We start from the raw sequence: 20,157 nt of genomic DNA on the forward strand, positions 1-20,157 counted from the left end.
TTTAAAATTAAGATTATTAAGATGTTTAAGGAAAGTGTAAACGAACAGCAAAACGTGGAAAATGATTTCTTCATGATTTATTTAACTTGTGTTGATGAAGGAACTTCTTAACCGTAACTCCTAGACCGTTTAAGAGTTCTAGATAATCCAGAAACTACTGGAAGTGGTAGACGATGGGAAGTTAACCGTTGTGGGAGAAGATGATGCAGAGGATGTGATTGAATGGAGACAGATGCTTCGCCGTGGCGTTCCCTGAATGGAAAAGCTCAAAGTAAAAGAAAACCGGAGAGCAGAGATGTGAAGCTTTGCACGCATTTTCGAGTCCTCGCGGCGCCCCCGGGCCTTCTGAAGTACGACCGCGCAGTCACCGTGAAGTTTATGGTCACACATTTGCATCGTAAGCTTCTCACTGGCGTCACTCCTGAATGGTTGGTGGAAATCAAACATTGAGATGGTTTATGTTTGGTGGCGTGTTTACTGGAGGTTTATCTGCACCACTCACGGCAGAGTTCTGTCCCGATGCGCTCAGAGCGTCGGGAAGTCCGAGGCATCAATCATCTGAAACAGACAAAAACGCCTATGCATTTATAAACTTTTTTAAGCTGTTGTATCGACTGATGAACGCCATTATTCCTCTGTTGTGACCAACCTGCAGCATGCAACAGACGTGTGATGACGTAACCAACTAATAATCCATTATTGAGTCCGTTGCCACCTACTGTTGTCCTCGATTTTCGCTAACTACGTCAATTATTCAATGCAGTCATAGACTGAACCATCAGAGTGTGTGTGGTGCTTTGTGCTGTTACACTCCTATATTGATATTTCAGAGGTCTGCAGTGATTTGGACAATGCTTACACACCATTCGTGCCTCCACAATTCCAAAGCCCGGCCCATCCACCCCTCACACTGCGGTAAATTGCAATCAGAGCATCGCAGGGATGAGATTAGTGCCATATTAATGGATGTTTGCATGCCTTACTGCCTATCTGACTTATGTGAACATCCAGTATGTGAGGAGGTGCTTACACTGCGCCGCTTCTGCTGCATCTTCTCTTCCTCTTCACGCATACAAAGACACTCTTTTCTCCTCCCAACACTTCCAGCTGGCACACACACACACACACACACACACACACACACACACACACACACACACACACACACACACACACACACACACACACTTTTATATATATATATGCCTCTTGACTACTGGCTTGAAAGAGGGAGAGGGGAAGAGGGGAGAGCGATTGGAGTAAGCTGAAGAGGGAGTAGTAGCGATTGGGCAGAAGCATAGGGAGAGTCCAAGGGTACAAAGGCGTAGATGCAAAGAGGAGAAGTTGCAGGAGGAGGAGAGAAGAAAACGAGATGAGGAGTATAGAGTATGAAAAACCCGAGGAGAAGACTAAAGGCGATACTGCGGGGAGAAAAAAAGGATTTAGAGAGTCCAGAAAGGTAAGAGGCAAAAATGAGTGTTGGGAGAGGTAGAGGGTCGGGTCGAAAAGGAAGAAGGGCGAGAGATGAAAAGACAAGGCGAAGTTTAATCATGAGATGAAGAAACTGCTTCAACAAAAGCGTGCAGGGCAGCTCCAGTGGTGAGAGAAGTGGGCCACCTCAAGGACACATGTACACACTCATGCACTCACACGCAGGGGACGGGAGGTTTAGCAGGACGCAGATAAGTGAGGATCAACTGATGGGAAGAACTGAGCTGCTTTTGGCAGGGCAGTTCTGTGTGTGTCCATGTGTTTGTACCGCATTTGCTTGTATTATCGATGTGTGTCAGCAGTTTGCTTTGTCAGATTTGGCATTAAGGTTCGAACGTCGAGGCTTAGGACGGACTAGCGTCTCAAAAAAAAGGTCAAACATGATGTTTTTTCTGGATCTCTTGTAATGTATGAAAACTTCACATAGGTTATGGTGTATGTATATATGTATGTATATATATATGTATGTATATATATATATATATATATATTTATTTTTTAAATCATGTTGAAATTGCTGGTCTTGTTTGAGCAAAAGTCAGAAATCGTTTGTATTTTCAAGTGTAGAAAAGCATAAAACTCTCAAAGTTAAGCAGACACATGTTATAGGAGACTTTTTGTTTTGTTATTTTTTTGAAATGTGGTGCTATGTTTTGACCAATGAGCTTCATTCAACTTGCTAGGCTGACGTCAATATGAAGGGTAAAACATGTGCTATTCCTTGAATGACCACTAGGAGGCTGGCTCCAAAATTAGAGCACAAATAAACATGTTTACAGCCGAGTAAAAAACAAAAAATCAATGCTTTTGGAATGTTTATCTAGCTTCCACAAGCATGACAACCTTATGTGGGGACATTTATGACATAATTACGGATGTTTTTCTTGACTGCTAACTGCTGTCTCTACTTTAGCTGCCTACCATTTGAGGTGAAATGCTTGAAGCTTGAAGCTGACACAGAATTAATCTCACTCTAATGATAATATGTACTGTTGATTTGTAAACTAAAGACGACTACGAACAGCTCTGCTTTGGCCTCGAAGGGACCAAACCCGAGAGGCGTTAGCCATATCAGCTATCTCCCGGATACGATGGATACAGTCCAGAGAAGGGTAGCCTCCTTTTATAGAAAATTATATTTTGTGTGTTTATTGATGAATGTCCCAGAAGCTTTGCTTCTCTACTCTAGCTGGACTTCCAGTAACTGAAGTGTTGTCCGGCCCCTCGGGCCGGCGAGTTAGCCCGGCGAGTTAGCCCGGCGAGTTAGCCCGGCCCGGCGCCGCTGCAGTAGAGCTGCTGTGTAGCAGCATCAGCACCAGCAGCGCAGATGTTTGTTCTGTGAGGGTTTGTATGAGGCGGAGAGAGAGATGTTGTTGGATAAGACGCGTAAATGCACACGCTCAGCAACTTTTCACAACACAGGTAAAAATAAAATAGCCAAAGGAGGTGTGGAATAGGCAGACTTTGATCAAGCAGAGGCAGCAGCGTGTGTGTGTGTGTGTGTGTGTGTGTGTGTGTGTGTGTGTGTGTGTGTGTGTGTGTGTGTGTGTGTGTGTGTGTGTGTGTGTGTGTGTGTGTGTGTGTGTGTGTGTGTGTGTGTGTGTGTGTGTGTGTGTGTGTGTGTGTGTGTGTGTGTGTGTGTGTGTGTGTGTGTGTGTGTGTGTGTGTGTGTGTGTGATGCAGTCTTGTGGAAAGCAATACCTCATTTATCTCAGCTCTCATATAGGAAGCTAATTTCAGGCGTGTTTTTTTCTGTGTTCTGTTATTAGAAACTGTAATTCAGCTCATTAAAAGTTTAACAGTGGTGCTGATTAGCCCTTTTTCTTGCACTCGCTTTCCAACGATTACATAAATTAAGTCAAATGACATTACAGGTGAGACATTCTGCTACTGAATCGACTTGAGAGGAGGTTTACAGAACGCTGTGAGGTCATTTGTGCAAAGCTGCAGTCTCCTGCAGACGGGAAAAAACACTAGCGTACAAGTCCGTTTCCAGTCTGTGACAAAGCAAAACAGCTTAGCCGTAATTGTCGATCTTGGGTCGGCTCCAAGGATAGTTACAGAAGTCGAAAAGAGTAAATATTTATCCAGCAATAGATCCACTTTATCCTGTAAAAGGTTGAGAGGAGCTGAGGTTTATTACTGCGGACGTTGAGGAAGAGGTGAGGATCAGCCTGGACAGTCGTTCGATGGGCTAAAACAGACTGGCGGGGAGGTTTTAGGCATCACCACTTAACCTGTCATGCCCAACTTTTTGACGACGGGAGGAAGCAAAAGTCAAGACGGAGAACATGATTCAAGTCTGCCATAAATGCGAATTTGAATAACGTTCTCTGTTACCCCTTTTCCACCAAACCGGTTCCAGCGCTGGTGCTGGTTCACGACTCGTTCAATTTGCAAACCAATTGAGAACCGGTTTGTTTTTCATAGGTGCTAAGGGAAGCCACGTCATTACGTCACTGCAAACGTCAGTTACGTCGCTGCGTTTTCATTTGTGCAAGAATTGAAGCTACAACAACGTGTTTGCTCTAATACAGACTTGGTAGCATCCTCAGTGGACCATATGGCTAAAAGACAGGTTGTCTTCTCCACAGACCACTGCTGCTTGCTGTATCCATATTAATCCGTCGCTTATTTGAAAATACCACCGTCTCACAGTCTTTCTATTGCCGTTGGACTTAATAACTCCACCCCCTCCGCTGACGTCAGCGGTTCTTTCCTCTAGACCAGTAAAGAGTTGGTGCTAGCTTGGAACCGTTTTTTGTGGCCCGGAGCCAGTTCTTTTGTCAGTGGAAACAGAAAGCCCGGTTTCCAACTCAGCACTGGCCCAAAACCAGCCCTGGAACCTGTTTGCTGGAAAAGGGGTATGTTTGTGATTTCGGTTTCCTCCCATATGAAGCTCACATGACACTTATGACCAGTACTCGAGTTGTAAAAAAGAATCAGGGGGGATGGTGGATTTTATCATATGGGGACAGATAATTTGTGGTGATTACAAATAATATAATATATTACAAATAATAGCACTGACCAAAACACCTGCAGAAATACTGCAGAAATGACATAGCAGCAGTTAAATGCAGCCTTCTGTAAGCTTTAAATATCCACTGGGCTTACATCAAATACATCAAAACACAACAATAAAAAACAGTTTTCTGAACTTATCAATATGCCTCTGTCCTTCACAGGATAAGTAAAATGGATGACTGCAAAAACTCAAAATCTTAACAAGAATATTTGTCTTATTTCTAGTTAAAATTTATAATTTTAGTAAAAGAAATCTCATTACACTTAAAACAAGATTCATCACTGGAAAAAACAACAATTTTCACCTGTTTCAAGTAGATTTTCACTTGAAATAAGTAGAAAAATCTGCCAGTGGAACAAGATTTTTTTGCTTGTAATGAGAAGATATAATCTTATTTCAAGTGAAAATGAACTTGAAACAGATGAAAATTGTCAAATAAGTTATTTTTCTGGTGATGTTGAAATATGTTGAAATAGCAGTAAAACCACATTCATTGATGAAATGACATGAGGGATGGAAAGGGGGGATGGCAGTTTTACAGGGGGGATGATTTGGACCGTTTTTATTTCAGGGGGGATGCCATCCCCCCTCATCCCCCCTCAACTCCAGTACTGCTTATGACACTTGTGCAACTTAACTCACCATTGCCTCCAACAGTGGTGACAACCATTCGAGACACATTCACTGTCTCAAAATGTTCTTGCTGCTTAACAACACTCATCCAGCAGTGACTGTTTCCTGTACATGAACGTGTACACGTGTAACGATGGTGATTGTGACGCCTCAAAAGAGGATGATCCCATGGAAGAGGAGGAGCCGCTGTGAACTTTTGACTCCGCCCCCTTAAACCAGCTTCTGTGAACAGACCTGAAAAGATTTGGTTAGAAAAGTAGGTTTTGTCCCGTATTTCTATAGTTTTCTGATCTCAAGGTGCCACAGACATTTTATTAAGACCTCGGGACCTTGTGAAAATGTTTGAGAAAAAAAAAAGAAGCATACTATGTTACTGTACTAAAACAACTAGATCAATAGCTGGTCTCTAAATCTTACAATTGCGCTTTTACGCTTGACTCTTAGAGGGCACGAGTGTGTTCAGTCTTACAGTTCTGTGCAGGGCCGTGCAGATACTCAGAAGGTGGTTTTTGTTGGCGGTACATGTTCTGTGCTGACCACAGCTCAGCTTTACTTCATTTTTTTGTTTGAGAAGTTGTGAGTGTCGAAAATTCAAATCTTTTTAGTAACTGATGAAGAAGCCGAAGAAGAAAGTTCAGTAAAGTCATTTCTGGTACAGTAAGTACACAGTCAGTACGTTTACATGCACTAACAGAAAGTCGAATTGTTGCCTTTATCTGAGCTTTTAGTGCCAGATAACGAGGTCCTACTTCAAGTTATTCCGGCATGTATACGCAACACAAGCTTAGCCAAGCTACTGATTCCGGGACTTCCCCTTCCGGAAGTGACGAGCCGCGGGAGCGGGAATAATAACAGTCACGGCATCACAACAACACGGTAACAGAAGAGGAAGAGGAATAATAATAATTTAATAATAATTTCAATTTATATAGCGCTTTTCACCTGAAGCGACAGATCTCAGAGCGCTTTACAAAGAAGACTAAAAACAAGACTAAGAAACTAAGACAAAACCTAGCTACTAAGTAAGATAAAAAGTTGTGGGCAGCAAAAAGATAACAAATAAATTTAAAAAATATGTGAATAAAAGGGGTCAAGGGAAGAGTTCAGGGGAAAGCCTGCTTGTAAAAAAGTGTTTTAAGGCCCGTTCTAAAGGATTCCACAGAAGGTGCATTCCTGACGTAGTCAGGTAGAGAGTTCCATAGGCGTGGGGCGGAGGCAGAGAAGGCACGGTGTCCCATCGTCACCGTCATCGTCAGGAAGAGGGAGACTTTGCTGCATCTTACCTGCAACATCATCAGGCTTAGTATGTACAACATTTACAGAGCTGCTGCATCATTAGTGTAAATTTTTTGGATGTTGTTGTCCTCCTTCGCGCTTGTTTACTAATTGTACCGGAAGAAAAGTGCTCACCTAGCGTCGCAGAGTCGAACGCACCTCACTCAATAATCGATTGTCTTGTTTACTAGGATTTCTGGGAAACTCCAGTTTAATCCTTAGCTAGATTGTTGCCAATAGTTTGATGTAGATAGAGGGACACGTTAAAAGCAAATTTTGACACACTGTGCACCTAAGAACTCTTGTACGTATTGTTAGCGGGTCATTTGTAAAGTAAACTTTGTCACTTCATTGTTAACTATTGTCTTAAAGGGGACCTATTATGAAAAACACGTTTTCTCTTGCTTTAACATATATAAAGTGGTCTCCCCTCAGCCTGCCAACTCAGAGAAGGAGGAAAGCAACTAAATTCTGCAGTGTCTGTACAGCCGCCCGGATGAGCCATCCAGTGTGATGTGGATCTACGAGCTGTTCAGATTCTGCTCCCGTCGTTACGTAACGACGGGAGCGATTTACATAGGTTGGCCACGCCCACAACTAACTCTGGCCAGAAGGACAACAACAGCTCCGACAGCCGGAGCTTCCGCCATTTTGTCGTAGCGGTGTATCGCGTCATTCGCGTCAGGCAGCCAATCCGCACAGTGCCTCATTATCATAGCCTCCCCGCCCACTCAGAATCCCACATAGAGAATGAGGTTAGAGACTGGGAAGATAAAGACATGGCTCAGAGGCTGAATTTTTAATTTATTTAGCAAAAACAATCAAAAGCTTGTTTTTAAGACATTCAACGCCTGTTTCAAATAGGTATTAGAGGCCATAATAGGTCCCCTTTAAAGTCACACTATGTAGAGATACCACTTTTGACCACAAGGGGGAATAATGTCACAATGAATGATGAAAAACAAGAAGACCACATGGAGGAAGCAGCACGCAACCACTAACAATACGAAGGAAAGGAACTAAAGAGATAACATTTAATAGTAGGTGATTTCTGTGTAGATGTATCAGTTTCAGGATCAATAGATCAGCTCACAGTTGGGTCTTACTGGGACCTCATGGGGATCGGCTGCAGCGGCCCGCTAATATTTCTTTTAGGAATGCATGCAAATTTACTAAGTGATAGCGAAGTCAAAACTGCAGAAAAACAAAGGGAGTGTGGTGTAGTCGCACTGTGACAAATGAAATTCAGAGGAAAAACGATGACATAAGCAAACGTGGTAACAGGAGACCGGGGCAGAACAGAACAGGAGGAACTGGGAACGTGGAGGGCAGAGATGAGCTGCTGACGGCAGCGGGAGGCAGGTGCGGCTGACCTGCTTCAGAAAAGCTCGACAAGCCTGTCCGATTGGGACGGTATTTATAAGAACCAGCTCACTGTCACTATGAATGCACACGTGGACCCATCAATGGGTAAATGACAGCAGCTGTGCATCAAACTGTCCTCCTGACTGATTATTAAGTTCTTTTAAGTTCTGTGCTTGTATTTGTGAAACGATGCATTTCAGCCCCTTTTGCTGTTTGTATTTATGTGTACATCTCAAATAGAAATGTATTAACAATGAGTACCTGTATTTATGTTTTTAATAACCAGTAACAATAGAAATAAATCTGCAGAGCATCATGTCCAGAATTTATTTCCAAACAAAACTGATTCTTTCCAGGGCCAAATGGACAGATATTAATAAAGACTAACTCAGTTCGGCAGTGATGATGTCGCAGCACAATGCTGTAATCAACTACATCTATAATGGGGGAAATATTGCCTGCTGCTTCTGTTGATAACTTCAATTCTCCCATCTCAGCTCTGATTCCAATTTTCCAGATACAGTAAGCCACAAAACAGACGGGGAATAGAAATAATTTTATTTGCACAGATGGAAATGAGTCGTTTATCTTTTTCATTGTTCTCAGCACAACTTTAAAACTAATGCAGACCCCAATTTTGAATCCCAACTAAGTTGTTAGATACTCTGAAGTTCAACCCCAGATGCAGCGTTGGATGAACCAGACCAAGCGGTGACACGGTTGTGCACATTTTCTCCTTGATCTGGTGGCCGCGTGTCCTTTCCTGACTTGCCAAACCTACAGCTCATGAACGGTACTGGAAGATAACAACAACTGAGAAGGACAGAGATATTTTTCAGCAGAGCTGATATATAGTGAAGCTGTGGATTGATTGTGTGCGTCAGAAGGAAACTGCACTAGTGAGGATCTAGACGGGAAAAGAGGCATCGAACTCAGGTCATGAAGAGTCTATGAACTCTTAAATATGTGAGAAAAATCCAGCATAACAGTTTCACCCTTCTGCTTCTTTCCACTGTTTATTTTTATTTTTAGATGCTGGCAAAGGTATTTTTTTCTGTTAAAAAAATTCCCCAAACAAATTCATATGTACTGATGCAAAAAACAGTTTTATTAAAGGGACTTTATGTAGCGATACCACTCCAGACCATATGAGGACAGCATGACATGAGACATGAGACATTTCCTGAGTCAGCCCTCGTCACAACTAAAATGTTTGGTTTTTGATTTGGTGTCAACTGATGGTGCGTCCACGCCGTAGTGAGGAACCCTCCGTCATGAGCTACACCTCAACAAATGTTACTCCATGTCGTATCGCCATGGACCACAACATGTGTGATTGGTCAGCTTAGCAGCGTTCTTCTTATTTTTTTAGCGCTATCACGACTTCTTCTTTGTTTTCACGCTGGGTAGAAGAATAGATCGCGACTGTGCCAGTAATAATTATTGATGCTTGACATTTATCGGCTCCTACTCACGTAAGATTAGCTTTGTTAGCTCGGTTTTCAATGTCAGAGCTCCATTTGGGAAGTAAAGAAACACTGCAAGCTACACTGCTGTGAAAGCAAATCCACACCGCCACCTAGTGTTTGGTGGTGGAACTACAGAGTGACGCAGACAACAACAGCCCTGCGGGTGTTTTACTGACATCTCAAAATAGTAGCCGTTCTTCTGGCGATATCTGCAGCACTTGAACAGTTTTTTTCTGTTTTATCTTGGCTTTGTATTAAGGGGACTATTTGAAATGAGTGTAATTGTATTCTTGAATTGCCTTGAGATGACATGTGTCGAGATTTGGCCCTTTATCGATAAAGCTGAAATAATTACAGTGGATCTATTTTTTTAACATGGTGTCAGAAAGGAGTTGTTTCTCTTTGATAAACTGGAATTCAAGTAAAATATCAGTAAGTGAGATTTTCAGCATTGAGTAGAATATTGAATACACCTGATCAGTCTGAGGATGTGTGTCCAAACTTGTCCAAACTCCTTTTGTCCCCTTTTCTGTGATGGAGGATTTACCATACATACATACATGCATGCATGCATACATACATGCATACATGCATGCATACATACATGCATACATACATACATACACGCATGCATGCATACATACATGCATACATGCATGCATACATACATGCATACATACACGCACGCACGTACGTACTGTACGTATGTATGTATGTATGTATGTATGTATGTATGTATGTATGTATGTATGTATGTATGTGTATATATATATATATATATATATATATATATATATATATATATATGTATATTAGGGCTGGGACTCAATTAAAAAAATTAATCGAATTACAGGCTTTGTAATTAATTAATCGCAATTTGATCGCATATCAATTTTAGACCTGAGAACAATGAGATTTCCTTTTTTTGTTTGTTTCAAATGGATTTTTGTATACGAGTGAATGATTGACTAGTGAAAACATATGTTCAATTTATAAAACAGTTTATTTTTATCAAGGTGGCGCTTCACCAAGAACAAATCAGTGTAATTTGCTATAAAGTGCAGTAAATTAAATATATGCAGTGTGCACATTGAATGAGACAGGTAGCCTATAGGACCTTCTGTAAACAACACTTAAATATAACTAAATACTTTCAACTCTTTCAAGTACATTCCAGAACATGGAAACACATTAGAAAACAGAGCACGCTTCCATCCATCCTTTTTTTAAAACAAAATTTCCCATCCACGGGACCAACAAGACCCTTTTCGTCTGCAAATTCATTCATCTTTAACGTGTGTGGTAACAGCTTAGCTTGTGTTATGACGATGGCCGCACTTCGCTGTAACACTAATGCACGTTGGTTGCAGAACCTTGAGAGAGAGAGTTGTAAAACGCTTCAAAAAAGTCCACATAAGTGTCATAACTCTCTCGGTGCGTCCGAAATGCCATACTAAAAAGTATATACTAAAAAGTATACTTAAGTTCAGCACACTTTTGAGTAAATATCAGTAAATATCAGTAAATATCTTTAGGGTGGAAGTATGTGATTTCGGACGCAGCCTCTCTCTCAGGGGGTCTGGTTGGTTGGTGCGCCGTCCGTGTGAAAGTCGTCCCGTGAGAAACGTTCCGAGGGGAAAAAACTAATACGATTAAAATGCGCTATTTTTTTTAGCGCGCTATTTTTTTTAGCGCGCTATTTTTTCTGTAATTAATTAATCGAAATTAACGCGCTAAAGTCCCAGCCTTAATATATATATATATATATATATATATATATATATATATATATATATATATATATATATATATATATATATATATATATGCAGTACTGTGTGTGTGTGTATGTATGTATGTGTATGTATGTATGTATGTATATATATATATATATATATATATATATATATATATATATATATATATACACACACACAGACCAAAAGTTTGGACACACCTTCTCATTCAAACAAATGGGGAAGTGTGTCCAAACTTTTGGTCTGTACTGTATATATATATATACATTATTTATATGTATATATATATATATATATATATATATATATATATATATATATATATATATATATATATATATATATTAATATATAGGGATATCAGGATATCCCGTATCAGCAGTATCTGCAGCCTATGAAGTTACAGTATTTCATGCACTAAGATCCTTACTTTCTGTTTTAGAGCGCTGTTTAATGGCTTTACTACCCATATAAAACTCCACTGTCTGAAGAGAAGTGCTGCCGTAGGGAAAACGAACTCGTAGATTCACATCTCACACAAACCCAAAGAGAAAGCAAAAACAGCAGCTACATCTTTTCTTTTTTTTTTTTTTTGTACTTTTTCATCCACGAAATACTTCAACTGCCAAAGAAAATTCAGAACCTGACTTATCTGTATCAAATACCAGACATGAGCTGACGGGGAGAGTTTCTGCCCGGCGTATACATCACTTTTGAAGTTTGTTAGTGATACTGTGGAGAGCCTGCCGCAGTCTCTCGGTTGCGTCCAACCCGAGCAGGCAAAAAAATTGATAAAAAAAAGAAAACTAAAAAAAGGAGGGGGAGAGAAACAAATGGCACAAATGGCAGAGAAAGGCCGAAATGAAGAAAACGGAGTGATGTAATTGGAGAAGGGGAGAAGCGCTGGGTAGATGGTGATGAAGAGAGATGGGTAGGGGGAGAGTGTGCCCTCCTTGTGGCTGCTGCAGTGCTGTGCAGGGAGCCGATTCATCACGACCAAATAAACTACGGAGAGGGAGGAGACAGAGACGGAGAGGAGGGGAAGACGGAGCGCACACACTGGCGTCAGCATGCAGTCTGTCATCCGCTGCCCCCTCTTTCCTCCACTTATCACTCTCTGCCTCTCTCGGAGTAAAAAGTTGAGAGGCATTCTGCCTTTTGCTTAGATATAGACACTGTATGTCCTCTAACTCTGCATGTGTGTGTGTGTGTGTGTGTGTGCGTGTGTGTGTGCGTGCGGTCCAGAGCACTTGTACTGCAGATGTCCGTTGAAGCCTACAGGACTTTGTTGCGTCAATATTATCTTTCTGTAAGCTGAATTAATGCACTAAGAGCTCTTTCCTCAAATTCTGCAAAGGAGAAAGATGAAAAGACAGAAAAGCTTTAGTTCACTTCTTTGCTACTTTTGGTGTTTTCTCTGTAGTGTTCTTGACTTTGTGCTGCTGTCTTCGTCAGTCTGTCCCACGGTACTCCTCATTTGAAGTGACAAGAAACTTGAGCTTTTGCAGAGGTGTCGCTCAGGAGGAAGCGACGAGGCTTTCCTCACGTAGAACGCCCCGTGAACGGTTGTCGAATATATAAATAACATCAGATTTATAATCCAGCGCTGTTAGAATATGAAGCTAAATCTCCTCTGTGGAAATGATATTAATCAGTATCAATCAAGAAAAGGCCTGCACATGTGCAAATGGACGAGGCTGAGGTTGCCATGGTGATACCTGAACCTTGCAGTGTGAAGCTAATTGAGCGGCCTCTCGCCGCAGCTGTCGCTGCCTGTCGGAGCTCAAACGTGAACCAGAGATATTAAAGAGCAGCTTCAGCGGGCAACTTAATGGAAGTTTGTTTCTGCAGACGTAAGAGGGTTTGTGCTTTATCTGCATGGTGATCTCACTCGTCCTGCTGTAGATCACGCAGCCTGTTTACGTCATTAGCTCATTTATATTTAAAGGTGAAGATAAAAACAAAAAGACCAAACCGTCCTCAGGCATTAGATTTCCTCTCTGACTTTCAAGCCTCATGGTTGATGTTTTTTTTTGTTTTTACTTTTTTTTTACTTGTGAATAAATAATATGTGAAGATGCATGTGATAATGTGACATTGCTATGGCAACCAGCGATCCTGAGCTGTCATCCTATCAATCCAAACTCCCTATAAGAGACAATTATTACCACTTGGTCCCAACTTTGGAGAAGCCTCCAGGCAGTTATGTCAGCGAGAAGATGCCCAGTCATCACCAATTAGTCTTAAGGGAATATACAAGAAAATGTTTTGTTCTGACTGCGTTTATGACTTTATTCCTGTAAATTTACAATTAAATCGCGATATTAGATTTTTATTCTTGTAATATTTTGACCCTATTCTTGCAATTTAAGATTTAATACTCCATCATAACTCGGTAACAAGATGAGACTGAAAAGGTTTTTGTCTTCTGTCAGACATGCGCAACGTTGCACGACACAGGATCCATTTAACGCTCAGATTATAGTGGAGGGAATGAGGTGCACCATCGTCACCGTGCTTGAGGATCCCAAGCATCGTTCTCTTTTTTCACTCTAAATCATTTATGTAAAGTTTTAAGGGACACGCCCACATTTTGGAAGTTAATTTGCTGTTGACCTCAGAGTTTGATGAGGGGGTATAAACCGTTCTCTCCGCAGTGACCCACTCTGAGACGGAGCCCACCACAGCCGGTTGTCTGCTCGCCCAAAATCCTGAATGAGCAAACGTGGCTCAAGATTGAAGACACGGACAGAGAGGAGGCAAACGACTATTTATAGTCAAACACACCAGAGCTCAGGAGCTGACAATATATACGTGTTAACAATCAAGAAAGACTGTCAGAGGAAGTTTAACAGAAAGCAACACACAAGGGGAAACCCCTTTAAAAATAAACAGGAAATAACAAGAAAGAGTAAACTGAACAAAAACCACTGGCTTCGGCAGAAAATGAGGACTAGACCTCAGAGAGAACCAGGCAATCGACAGAAACAACAGCAGAGATATAATGAAACACAGAGTAAAGGCGGCAGGAACCCCGGGTGATGACGGTGTGTTTTGTCTCTCAGGTTTTGTGGCACCTCGACATCTTCCGCCGAAGTTTTCGACAGCTCACCACTCACAAGTGCATGGAGGACTCCTGCATCTTCTGCGCTTTAAAGGTAAAACCTCAGCTGCCTGGACCTTTTCTCTGGCCTGCACTCGTGTCACGGTAAACCTAGAGCAACGCGTCCGTTACTGAGCTGTGTCTCGCTGCAGCGCTGTGATGCTCGGGTTTCTGTCGGGGCCATAAAAATCTTTTCAATTCCTTCTTCGATTTTAAATAACAGACCAGCAAATGTTTCTTCTCCTATTTAGTTTCTTTAATTCATAAATGCTGATGTCAGAAACATGAAGCTGTCGTCATTTAAATATTATTAATATTATTAACTTCATTTTAAATTCATTTAGAAAAACTGACGACAGTCTCTGTGGGATTAAAAGATTAAAAGTCACTTAAAGAGAGAATATTATTTTTCTTGGTCCATCATTTACTCCATTGTCTTTCCTGATTTATATTTCTTGTATAAAAATAAATAAAAAAAAATAAGATGACAGTAAATACCTCAACAGTACACTGCAGAAAAAAATGTTTTTACAAGACATGCATACATGAGATGAGGCAGCTGGATGGACGGTAGGAATATTTCTATTGTTTTACGTTCACATCATTTGAGATCCGATGGCTGTTATTAAGTGATGTCCTGCACTTTCCCAGAGACGCACCTGCAAACCCGTGAAAGTGTGTGTTTTTGTCTGGATAAGTGCAGTTTTCCTGCGAGAGCGAGCTGCGCTTCTGCTGATAGCCACAGCGGGGGGGTTCCCTGCAGCACGTTATATAAAGCACTGATCGTTTTGCTTTCTTGCTTCCAAAAAGGAGAAATAAATGTTTCCTCGCCAAATAAAAAAAGATGCCGACTACATTTATATATATCGTTTGTTTGCTCAAGTCAACATCTGAATCAGGAAACGTGGCTCATGCAAAGCTGTTCCAGCTTTGAGACACTTTCAGAAAATTGAGCATAAATTCAACAGTCCGTTTACATGCACTAACAGAAAGTCGAATTTTTGCGTTAATCCGACCGATATTGAATTTTTAAAAGTGTATAAACCTTAGCTGGGCTGTAGTAGAACCAAACTGAAGCTCTTGAGATCGAGCTTTTAGTGCCAGATAGTGGGTCCTAGTTCAAGTTATTCCAGCATGTATACGCAACCCACGCTTAGCCGAGCTACCGACAGCCCCGGGACTCCCCCTTCTGGAAGTGACGAAGTGAGCGGGAATAATAACAGTCATGGCATCACAACAACACAGTAACAGAAAAAGAAGAGGGAGACTTTGCTGCATCTTACCTGCAACATCATCAGGCTTAGTATGTATGACATTTACAGAGCTGCTGCATCATTAGCGTCCATTTTTTGCATGTTGTTGTCCTCATTCACTCTTGTTTACTAATTATACCGGAAGAACGCAAAAGTGCGTGTGGCGCCACCTAGTATCGCGGAGTCGACGCACCTCACTCAATAATCGATTGTCTTCTCGCGCATGTTTACTTGGATTTCTCTGAAACTCCAATTTCCGCCCTTAGCTAAATTGTTGCCAATAGCTGGATTTAGCTGTGCATGTAACCGCACTGACTGACATCATTTCTCTCCAAGGTTGATTTATTTGCCGTTTTGCCAACAGAAATTTTATTTAGTCTCCACCCGACACACTTCCATTGACTCGTTTCTGTCGCTCTGACTACGTCACCTCGTTCTACGCTCTGATTAGTAGTAGCGCTAACCAACTGCGTGCAAAGGAAGTTAGATAGATATCCTAGATATCCTTCTGAAAATAGGTCTGATCTGAGCTTAGTCTCGAATGCTTTGAGGGGTTTATTTCAAATAATGTAACCCCCCCCGCTGAACTTCTGGCCTCACTTTGCTGTGTGGCCGAGCAGAGCTGAATGGGGCGAGAGGCAGTATCAAGATAGAGGGAGAGTCTCCCCTGTTTATTTTATGGCTCTTCTTATTAACTATGAAGTGAGATTTAGCAGGTCCTGATGTGGCTCATGATTCTCACCTCCAGCGGTGATGGCGCTTTGACAAATACCAAATTCCTACTAGAAGCTGTTCATTTTATTTTAAGTTTCTTTGCTGAATGTTGGAGATATGTACTGGTTTTAAATGATTTTATAAAGTCTTTTTACCTGATCTAATTGGACCTATTGAGCCTAATTCTGCCAGTTCAAGAGTTGATTATCACTCAGGACTTCACTATTGGTATTTTCAGATGCATAATATTTCAGTGTGTTCACCCTATGGAGCACTGATCCTGAAGCAGCTGCACCAACACAACTTTCCTGTCAACTGTGAAGTGAACCGATCGTTTAAGCAAATGATTCAGTTCAGTTCTTTTACCCATTAGTGGACCCCACCCCCCTCCCTCCCCCAACTATTGATATTTAAGCTCAATAAAGAAATGGCGGTGTGACGTATCCACCATGACGCAGCATTACAGGTGGGCTGGAGGGGCTGTCAAGGACCATCCATCCATCTATCCACTGATCCATTATCCATACCAACGTATCCCTGCTCCGGGCCACAGGGGACTGCCTTTACCAGCTGTCTTCACACAAAAGGAAGGGTTGCACTCTTTTCTTTTTCTCTTCGGATTGATTATAAAGCCTAAAATAGAGACTGTGATGTAATACTTTGTTGGTTATACGGTAGTTTTCCTCTTCCTCTTTTTCTTTTACCATGTAAGACACACTCTGCACCGGATCCTCAGCTAATAAGTATATACAAAGTGGTCCATCCAAACACTTTGATGGTTACACAGTTACGGGTTGAATGTCTGTCGTGATGAAGGTCGGTGACATCATGAAACCCTCGTAATGAGCGAGCCTGATGCTGCTCCGTCTCGGCCATTTGTTGCATCAATGACAAAAATGTGTCTCAGTGAAGGGATGTGCTCTGAGGAGGTTGTGTGCGTGTGTGTGTGTGTGTGTGTGTGCGTGTGTGTGTGTTCCACATGCTGCTCTGTCTCCAGTGCTTCTCTGTAATTAATTGTCCGACTGAAAGTGCTGAGCCAGCACAGCCCACGCTGGGCCGCTGCACATGTTCACACACGCGCACAGGATGATGGGCGTGTGTGTGTGTGTGTGTGTGTGTGTCCACTTTGTGAGTCATATGTGGGTGTGGAAAATCAAAGGTTTTGTCACAGCGTTGAGCGTTCACATTTTCCCGTCAGCTTTCATTAACGGTTCTGCAGACGAGCGTCGTTTTCACAGGCCGTCTGCAGCCGTGCTCCCAACAGGCGCCGAGATAAAAGTCCTCAAATAACCCAGCAGGACACACATCACATGAACTTTAATGGTGCGTTAAATTTCCTAACAACCATTTTAGGAAACCGGGACATAAATGGTGATAATGGGTTCTCTTTATTTTGGAGGGATCGCATGTGAACTCAGCGTTTATCTGCAGCCGGTCGTCGGAGTAAAACATGAGTTCAGAGGCTGGTCCTCTTGAAATCACCGCAACACTTTGTCTCTCAGCAGCAAAAACGTCCTCACACACACACACACACACACACACACACACACACACACACACACACTGCAACGTACAGGAAGAGGAAAGCACAAGAAGGAAGGAGGAGAAAATAGGAGAAAAGGAGGCAGAGAGATGAATGGCTGTGGAAGCTGGCGGTGATTGCTCCAGTCGTCATGGCCACATCAGTGCACTTGTACACACACGCGCATATATATTTGTATATTCACGCACACCCACACACCTTACTCTCTTACCCACAAGCCCTCATACCTCATCCCTGCTCCTCCTCGCCTCCCTCCCTCTGTAGGGTATATTCCCCCTCCATTCTCCTTGGCGCAATGCTGCAGTCAGCGCAGCCACCGTATCACACACACACACACACACACACACACACACACACACACACACGAACACACACAAGTGCTCACACTTTTCCTTTTTCCTCTCTCTGTTTCTCTTTTCTCACTCTCTCTTTCCCACAGACACACACACTTCTCTCCGTCAGCAGGACTGCATTACCTTTCCCACTGCCAACCCTCTGCTTGCACCAACTCCAATGTGGCCTCTTGTTTTATATCATTTTAACTCCAAAATGTCACCTGAAATGAAAAAATAACAACTGAAATGTAAAAAAAATAATAATTTGGGGCTTTTTTTCTGAGTACAGTGTCATTTTTGCTGAGGTAGTGATGGATCCAGGCCCGGTTTTAGATGCTTCCTGTGATCACACCTAGATGGACTGCAGACAAACAGATGATCGCTGATGTGTCCAAGCGCGATTGACCCCTGAAGGGTGGCTGGTTCTGCTCGTGGCAGCGCTCTGTTCGTGTGGTTGGAAGAGGTCTGGTAGAGAGGAGGCGTCATGTGTGCACAGTTTCCTTCGGGACAATCATTGTGATCCAGGAATTCATAAACGTGAGGGGGCTGTATCTGACTAGAAATTTAAATGACAAAAAAAAAATCCTAAAGTCATTGGCGTTGCCGTCGTATTTTCTGTACCAGTGACCAAATGCGTTTAATGTGACAACAGGATGCCTTTTGCACAAGCAGCAGTCGTATTCAAGCACTAGAGTGATGTCATTGTGGGTCAGCAGGGGAGCTGGGAATGAGAGGCCGTCGTCCAACCTGGACATGGCGAGTTACAACTGGGCTAGCACTCCGTCTGGGTCTCTGAGCGAGCAGAAGAGCCACGACCACGTTATTGCGGTTTTGCGCCATTAGCACAACCTCGTTTCAGAATCCTGCATTCGTGAAGATTACGAGTTTAGCTGAAGGTTTGGGCATCGAAAGAGGTTCACACAGTACTTCATGTCTCGTCCTTTTTGTCCCAAAGAAATACAGTGATTGTCTACATGACTTCCTGCTAACGGGATCCGTCTGTGTAAAACATTAGATTTGGAGAAGTGAGGTCTAAGTAAACACAACTACTGTTTTAGCAACATTTCTTATACAGGCGGAGGATATTAGGATATTAACTAATTTCTTCATTCTCCTGATGAGTTCACGTCATCATCCCGTAAACAGAATTCCTCCACAGATTATTGACTAGATTATTGACTATATGTAGCAGAGAGTAGGCGGTGATTTCTGTACGCAACATTTTACAGTTTCTTTTACTCCAGTATCCAGTTATTACTAATTAGTTAGGGCTAAGGACATCCCCGTCATATTCTTTTACTCCCGAGTCTGAGTCCGAATCATTTGAATTTGAGCCGATATTGAAACCTGATCCGATACTTTGGAAATATACCTCCCCAAAAAAAAAATTAATTAAAGAACACAATTCCCAAATGGTAAGCAGTTGGAGCTGCTGTAGCGCTGCAGTCACTGTCCAATTTGAAATATTTCCTAATTGCAGCATTCCTGAAATGTCGAGGAACCCACCTCGTTTTCTCTACGTTGACGTCAGCTGGCGTTTCCAACTCCTCAGTAAGGAAAGCAGCTATTGGCTTTACAATTTGTATATAATTATAATGGGTGCTGTAGAGAGGAATAAAGTTGTGGGAGCAATAAAAAGGGAGTAAAACACAATAAATATGTTTACTACTAGGGGAGTGGTAGTCTAGTGGCTACAGAGGTGGGTTTGAGTCTGGAGGACCTGGTTCAAGCCCCGGAATGGCAACCAAGATGAACCACCTTGGGCCCCTGAGCAAGGCTTTAACCCTAATTGCTCCCTGGGCGAAATGGTATGTTTGTTTTCTCAGATGTAAGTTGCTTTGGATAAAAAACGTCAGCTAAATGCCAGTAGTAGTAGTAGTATAAGCCAGTACAGCGTCATTAATAGTTATTCTTATTACTACATTAATTTCAATTATATATGAAAAACTACCATTATTTATTTTTTAATGGCGCTGGACCAGTGCAAGATTAGCCTGCTCTCGATTTGCAAGACATGGATAGTTGACGTCTCCTGCTGTGACGGAAGCTGGAGGACTGAACCACCTGAAAGCACCTCGGGATGGGCCAGCGGCAGCACGGGCTGCTCGCTGAGAGGAGCGAGAATGATACAAACCTTCAAGTCAAAGTCTACAAAAGTCTTCAGTGACACCTGAAGAAAAAAGTGTTAATT

The 20,157-nt window shown here is 42.2% G+C and overlaps 1 protein-coding gene across 4 annotated transcripts in view; it reads left to right on the plus strand.

Moving 5' to 3' along the window:
- Positions 1-20,157, plus strand: part of usp54b (ubiquitin specific peptidase 54b) — a 107,470-nt gene that overhangs the window by 22,997 nt on the left and 64,316 nt on the right. For 3 of the 4 annotated variants that reach the window (XR_009770510.1, XM_061708539.1, XM_061708540.1), the window contains exon 3: positions 14,084-14,176. Coding sequence is in view for 3 of the 4 variants with exons in the window: in XM_061708539.1 (XP_061564523.1) it covers positions 14,084-14,176 (93 nt within the window). In the remaining variant the exon portion in view is untranslated. Of the gene's footprint in view, positions 1-1,367; positions 1,460-14,083; positions 14,177-20,157 lie in introns of those variants that run through there. The other variant, XM_061708541.1, reaches the window with a different exon arrangement.

This window comes from Cololabis saira, chromosome 19 (assembly GCF_033807715.1).
Source record: "Cololabis saira isolate AMF1-May2022 chromosome 19, fColSai1.1, whole genome shotgun sequence".
Taxonomy (NCBI): Eukaryota; Metazoa; Chordata; class Actinopteri; order Beloniformes; family Belonidae; genus Cololabis; species Cololabis saira.